The following is a 7,927-nucleotide window of genomic DNA, read 5'->3' as shown; positions in this document are numbered from 1 at the left end:
CCGAAGTTTGTTTATGAAGTCAGTTGGTGCTAGGTGTTCGAAGGCGACTGAGTTAGCATCAATCTAGGAGATATCGTTACATTTGAATTTCCAGTCCACCTTCCTTCACATTTCATTCATTACCAATCTTTTTGCGCATGGGAATGAAACTGATGTTATCATAATCTATTGTTGATCAAGGTTTTTATGATTTTTTCGGGCCAGTTGCAAAGAAAATCGCTGGCATTCAAACATACACCGAGTACAGATAGATGAACACATTTTTACTCCACTTCTGACTTGTCTTTTAATTTATTTCTGTCTCGTCCTTCGTTTTGTAGAAGATTTTGTTTTGCACCGGGCTCTGGCCTGTGTGCAAATAAACTTTCCTTAAACGACCCAGCTTATGGTAAAATGGATGTCAAACAAAATTCGTCACCAAAGACTCTGATTTCCCGTTTAAAAGCATACACATTGAACTTGGCCGGACTGTATCTGATATTGTTTCGGATCAAATATAATCCGATAATTAATAAGAAGATTTAAAAAAAAATTGTCGCAGAAATATTCAACCGTGATAGATACCTTAAAAGTTCGCCCAGTCGTCATTTTTGAAGGACTACTGCGTCATCATGCCAACTTAGAAAGTTGAGATCGATGGTGCGGTCATCGATTTGTGTTTGTCATGTGTAGATTGTGGCTGTTTCATGGACCCCTTGCTCCAGATAGCAAATAGTTTGATTGGCAATCACACTAGACAAAACTCCTATCAGATGACCTTTGACGGGACTACTTTGCATTTAGTTACGTTATAAGGATCGTCTGCCGGTTAGACTGTTTATACCGCGCATCATGCATTGCAGTATTGCACTTCATACTAAATAGAAATTAGTTATGAGAAAAACATGGTTTTCCACACAAAAATAAATTGGCCCAAATAATGAAAAAGATCTTATGAGCAGTGTTGGGGTATTCGGATATGGTTATAAAATTGAATAAAAAGAACATGCAAAAATTTAATTTTTTATTTTATTCCCTGAAAATTTTAAACGATCGATCGAATGAGTGAATTTTGACGAACCTTTTCTTGGGGTGCAATTTGATTCCGTGCACCCTTGATATTTCATAACATTTGGCGATGAAAAATCAAAATCAATTAAAGACGACATTGGGTAGACATGCTGGGAATGGCAGTATAGACGTATTTATAATCAACGAAATAGTGTGGCACTCTATCTAATACGATTAAAATAGGCGCATCACTCTCGATTCAAAAACTCAGAATAATTGAAACGATACCAGCAACCTATTGATGCCGTCGATATGTTTGCATACATTTAATGATGGCGACCAGGTGCGCGTAATGTAAATACTCAAATCATTAACCGATTAAGGCAAAGTACACCTTTCTGTTTGTTCGAGACAAAACATTGAATCCCCAATACGTTCTCAAATATTCCATTTTAAAAAATGTATTCCTTATCCGACATTCGCGATTTCAATTTTGGAACATGGTTTCTTTATTATTTATTTGTAGTTATAATTGAAAGAATTACGTTTATTTATTATGTACAGAGCGTTGCAGAGCAAAAACTTACTTAAGATTAGGGTGCGGTTTTCGCCGAGCACAGCGGCCCTCGGAAAACCCTCACCATTGTCTTGATCTATTGACTTACGTGTTTTGTGATTGCTGCACCTGCAGCAACATGGTTACGCTTTAGATCCACCCAATCCACTGGATCGCCCCCAAACGAAGTAAATTGGTTCAATTATTGGCTAGAGCTTGAAGAGAGTAAAGTTGCTTTTTGGAATATCTAGGCCCGCTGCGAAGAACTCAAACCGGTCGCGAGGGTGCTTTTCGATTGGGTGGTGGAGGTGGCGGTGCCCTCATCCGACTCGACTGGGACGAAACGAGCACCGAAGCGGCTGCGACCGATTCGATCAAGTTGTGACCCGGTCCGATTCCGCCGGCGGTTGCGGTGTTCGACGATTCGTCCTCATCCTCGTCGGACGATACGGAATTGGCGTCCGAATTGGAGGGCGTTGGCGAGGGTGGCGAGAGGGTTTCCTGTTCCTGCAGCATCGTACGAAACTCCTGGATTGACTCATTCAGTGCCCACAGTTGCGATAGCAACGACAGATCCAGCTGCCTCAGACCGTACTGAAAGAAGAAGAAAAAGATATGGTTTAGTAACAATATTTTCAAGACGATGTTTGCAGTCGCGGAATAGATCAAGGTTTTATCTGAAGCAGAGGAAGTAGCCATAGCTCGCAGCAATCTTCCCACTATAAAAATACTCATTACATAGATAATACAGCTCTGTTTTATAGACTATTTCTCCCTGTAATCACTGGCCGTGGCTGTGGGGGTACACGCCCTGTCCGACAATTAAGAACAGTTCTTCGGGCACAAGCAAAATGCAGTATAAATATTAGCTAAAGTACATAGCCACTGAGACGCTGCGCAAAAATATAAATCTATTAAGGCATAAAACCTGGAAATTGCTTTCAGTGACTCCGGATGCCACCTGGGAAAGTTAGTTTGAAAAATAACCGCTGGGATTGTCCCCTGTTGCGGCATTTGAAATTCCCACAAGCAGACGATGGTTCTTGGTAAAGTTTAGCGCTCCGTCGATTTTGTTCTTGAGCGCGGAACAGCTGCCAGAAGCGATATGAACCGAGGAGATTATCGCACACCGTAAAGTTTAATTACTTGCCGTAGTGTCGCAAGTAGGCGTGTAATTAGTTTTGCGGACAAATGATTCTTCAATCAGCACCGCTTGGGGGTTGTGTAAAAGAAGAGATAATTTGGAAATGAGAAGCGTTAGTTGGTTGCCTTTTTTGAGTGCCGCTATATTACTATCAAAATTTTCTGTTTCATGCCTAATAGTGTAGATTAAGTAAGTGAGAACCAGTGAGTGCTTGAACTTGAAGGAGGATCAAATGTCAAGTTGCCCAATTATTTTCAATTTATTTTCAACTGCAATGATGATGTGAATATCTTTTCACTAACTTACTGACTTGGTTTTTCGAGGGAAAATACAGCTAACATACTAGATACTGCTCATGTACACTCAAAAATGCTAAACATCTCAACATTCTATCTAAAGGGTGAGACGCTCATTTTTGATACATACTGGTAAATCGGCTGTGCAGACCGAAATGAAACCGAAATTTACTGTATGTTAGTATGTATTTATTTCAGCTTTCACACTTTACAATGAGTTTAAGTAAAATGTGCAACATTTGTGATTGACGCCTTCCTTTAGAGTAGTGGTTTTCAACCTTTTTCGTTCCATGTACCCCTTTCCGAATATTGATCACCATGATGTATCCCTTTCTGAAAATTGTTTAGCATCATTACCCTGTGCCTCCGAGTTTTGCATCTATTTCTCCGAGTATAGTGATACGATTAATAATTGTAACTCAATATGTTTAAATGAGTTCCTCCGGTATTAATGTTGACTGCTCCAGAAGCGGACCTTAACTGTTGACCAGGCAGAAAAGATTTGCTACTTTGTTGGAACCTTCCTAGCGACTGTGATGACGAATAACCGAACATTTTGTGCCCAGCAAAAATTTCGGAAGACACCGCAGTGTGCTTCACAGATGCTATCGCTTTCCTGCCTGCTTCACGGTACTTAGCTGTGACAGAGAGCAATAGTTGTTCGGCTGCTCCTCCACAGCGTGAGTGGCCGGTGCTTTTGGATTTTTGTCGCTAGCCAGGAAAGTGAAATTTCACACCTATCTAAGTGGACAATACGGTTTGCGAACGTGATGAATTTACAGCTAATAAGAAAAGCTCAAAGTAGTGGTGTGCATCATGCTTTGCCAAAACAAAACAACAAACGGTCAATGTGAGCAAATTTTGGTGATTGATACTTCGACGAGTTACAAAAAGAATGAAAAAGTTTATACTTATCTAATTGAACTCAGCGGATAGGTCAGATAGGTTCAAAGTGATTCTATAAAAACCTATCCCAGGTCAGTAAAAATTTTCGGGTGAAAACCTTACCTAAGGTGGTAACCCTATTACCCTGTAAAAAGATTTTCAATTGGATGAATGCCACAATTTTACAATAAGAAAACTGTTCCAGGGCACTCTCAGTAAGCATCTCAATTCTTGACATACTGAAACAATATACAAAGGCAAATACCCGACGGGAATGTTTGGATAACATGTTAAAATTTGTCCCGTATAATTCACCCCCAACAATCGTACAATTTATCCCTGGGGGTGAATTCACCCTCGGTTGAAAACCACTGCTTTAGAGCCTGTGCGGCTGTTTCTGGCACATTTTCGTTCTTCGTCACTCATTAGATCTTTCGAAGTACGCGCTTCATCACGACCCAGTAGCTTTCGATCGAACGGAGTTCAGGGCAGTGGGTTCATGTCTTTCGGCATAAAATCCACCGGATTAGCTGCATACCACTGCTGTACGGTTTTGGAATAGTTGAATAAGGTCAAATCAAGCCAAAACAATGGTTTTTGATCGTGCTGTCTCAAAACGGCAAAGGTTTGTAAATCTCACCGTTCATGGTGCGTTTGATCACGAACGGTTCACTAGTAGAGAAACTCATTACACACATTTTACCTGAAAACTCTCTAACTTTTACGTTTTTTGGCAGAGGGCGTTATTTGTGGCGGTTCCCTTGAAAACAGGTCTTATAGATTTTTTTTTCCATTATATGAATGTTCTAGAACACTACATTACTTTGCCGATAACGTAAACTTGCTTTCGTTAGTTGTACGGCTTTTTTGCAAAAACAGTTCTTATTCCAATGTCGATAACTTTTAAACGAGCAAACTACTCGATAAGCAAATTAAAGTGCAAGAAAAACACAAATACTGAAAAAATCAGATCGTCCCGAAAGTACAAGAAAAACACAATTACTGAAATAATCATATTTCCTCGAAATAGCCCTCTATGAAAATATTCGGGTTGAGATTTGTCGCAATCCGTCATCAAATGCATTTGATTACTCGCCATTTGGTTGCACTTGCGCCATTGTTATGAAATAGGCGCAAAGGAAATGTCAGTTACTACACCCGAAACTTGGCCGTAATACCTTTACGATAATAAGAAAAAATGCTCTAATAGCAAGATGGTTAACATTAAAGCTACCCAGAAAAAATCCCTAAACAGCAATAACAATATATTCTAATCCTCTCTATGGAGTATGAGATCATCCATGTTTTATTCATGCTTATACAATACATACTAACGCTCCGGATTTTCTAAAAGTGTGTAGCATTTCGCTTGTCAGTGTATTGCGCATCATATAAAGCGTACATAATGTGGAGAATGATGGGTTATACGCAGCGTTGCCAATGTTTCAGATTTATCTGGAATCTTCCAGATTTTTCATATCTAAGCAGATCTCCGGTCTGCTTAGCTTATTTTGCCAGATTTTCGGAGTTTAGCCAGATTTTCCCAGATATTCAGAATTTTACGTTTCACTCCACGACAACAAAATTGAATATTTCTGAAGACCCATTCGACTCTCTGACAATCTTTTCTCGAATTTTTAAAGCTCGTCGATATGGTATATGAAACGAAACTTTTAAGAAAATATATATCTTGTACTTGACCTGTGTATTAAATCTGGAGAATCAGTTAGCAGTGTAACATAAAAATGAATAACATCTTGTCCGTAAACTGATAAAAAAAACATTATGAAAATCTAAGCAATCTTAAATAGTAGCGAAATTTGACGAAAATTTTAAATTGTCTTAATTTAGATAACTTCGAAGAACGTCAACGAGAATTTGAGATAGCGGTTGTCATAGGAGATTGTCAGGCCCCTCCTATCACTTCTATGTCAGGAATACCTCAAGGAAGCCACTTAGGACCGCTCATGTTTCTGCTATACTTCAATGATATACATCTAGTTCTGAAGACTCAACGATTGTCCTTCGCGGCTGATCTCAAGATTTTTCGCATAATTCTTTTAATTGAAGATTGCAAATTTCTCCAACAGCAAGAGAAAGGATTCGATTATTTTAACTCCCGTCTAGTAGAAACCGAAATCGAACGCATCAGCCACGTGAAGAATCTGGGAGTGGTTAGACAACACATCTCTTATGCAGTTGGTAAAGCGTCTCGAGCACTGGGATCCATCTTCAGGATAATCAAAAGTTTTACGAATATTTATTGTCTCAAATCACTGTACTGATCTTTATAACGATCAATCTTAGAATATTGCTCTGAAGTTGGAGCCCAAACTACAATAACGACGTTGGGAGAATTGAAACCGTACAGTGTCGCTTGTTACGTTTCGCGTTCCGTAGATTGCCTTTGAGAGATCCTGTCCGACTACCTATCTATGAAAACCGGTCTCAGCTGATTCAAGTGGACCCCCTGCGAAGGAATGCAGCAAAACCTTTGTTCATCGCTGACACTCTGCAAGGTCGTATAGATGCTCCCGCTATTTTGGAACCAATGAACATGAGCATGAACATGATGACCGTACAATTCGTAGATGCTACTCCGTGATTGACCAAAGCAAGCGAAATTGCACAGAGAATCAACGCATGGGGCCTGTGAGTAGCTATCCATCCTCAATGTGCATGGTTCGAGAGTTTCATACTTTGAAATGCCAATAGCGGCGCTGGTCACGTCCTTACAATCATCGGGGAAGGACAGAAATGTAAGTGTAGCAAACGTTCTTATGGAGACAATGTATACCTCTACATGTCCACGTTTTCCACCGGAAGGAGTTTCTGTTAGTAGGATGGGGTAAAAAGTTACATCAATCTGGATTCACCTCGATAAGTGATTCGATATATGTAGCCCTCAGGAGTATTATCATTTGTTCATTGTCCTGGGTATCCGGCTGCCAAGAAGTTTTGGCCACCGCTATTTTCGAACAAATCAACATAAACGTCGCACTACGAGCATTAAGAAACAACATTATGTTTCAATTACCATTCCGACGCACTAATTATTACGGTGGGACAAAAATTAGGTTCCTGCTTCGATCAACTTTTTGGGTACCATTTGGGTCCTAGAACAACTGTGCAAAATTCTTAGCTCGATCAGTGAAACTATATTTTTGCGCCCACGGTTTAAAATTTATATGGGATTTTGTATAGGAAACGAACTTACATTTAGATTACTTTAGTTGACCGACCGTGAATTTTCCGTGATTGATCAAAACAATTTGAAATTGCATATTGAACCAATTGTATGATACTTGAGAGTAGTACATCATACTCAACGTGCAACCTAAAGAGACTAAGATTATAGTATGATCAAAAACGTAGATGGCCACGCCCATGCAGGTCAATTCTGGGATGGGAGGAATGTTGGTTCTACACTTGTGATTATTACGACCGTCTTCTGCATCAAATGTAGTGTTAGTAGATAAAGAAATGAATCGGGATATATCTTAGTAGATATTGTGATTTAGCTAAATACTCACGCGCTTTGTCATTTCATTTAAGATCAAAGTTTCATATTAACACCTTAAAGATCATTTCCAAAGTTTGCAGTACAAGGTAACCATACAAAAAGTATAAAATATATCCCAAATGAATGTGAAGAAATTCGCTGTGAAATGTTAGTGACAAGTTGGTATCTCCACTCTCCCTATCGGACACGTTTCCATAATTGGGTAAAATACCAAATTGCTAGATTGCAACGCGGCCCAGAATAAGAATGGATGGAAGAAGAGCAATACTGGCAAAGACCGACTACCATATGAGCGGTTCAAACTCGAAAGAGTGACTCAGAGTACTGCACTGGATAATTTTGAAGAAAGAACCAAGAGTGCGATTTTACGAAGTTTTACCTTCTGGTGGCCCTACATTTTCTGACAGAGTGAAGTTCTGGAGTGTTGAAATTTTTAACACTGTTTAGGAAAGCAAAAGTAGTACAAAGCTAGTGTCAGACCTTCATGAGATTTCAAGAAGTCACTTTCGAAGGTATTTGTCAATGTAGATTTG

At 39.5% G+C, this 7,927-nt stretch overlaps 1 protein-coding gene across 1 annotated transcript in view; it reads right to left on the bottom strand.

Moving 5' to 3' along the window:
• Positions 1-1,475: 1,475 nt before the first annotated feature.
• Positions 1,476-7,927, bottom strand: part of LOC131681384 (GATA zinc finger domain-containing protein 11-like) — a 132,017-nt gene continuing 125,565 nt past the window's right edge. The window contains exon 3 of the mRNA XM_058962138.1: positions 1,476-2,140. Within this exon, the coding sequence (XP_058818121.1) occupies positions 1,814-2,140 (327 nt within the window). The 3' untranslated portion in view covers positions 1,476-1,813. The remainder of the gene's footprint in view (positions 2,141-7,927) is intronic.

This window comes from Topomyia yanbarensis, chromosome 2 (genome assembly GCF_030247195.1).
Source record: "Topomyia yanbarensis strain Yona2022 chromosome 2, ASM3024719v1, whole genome shotgun sequence".
In the NCBI taxonomy this organism is placed as follows: domain Eukaryota; kingdom Metazoa; phylum Arthropoda; class Insecta; order Diptera; family Culicidae; genus Topomyia; species Topomyia yanbarensis.
Note: the sequence above shows the minus strand (reverse complement) of the source record. Positions and strands in the feature narration are given on the sequence as shown.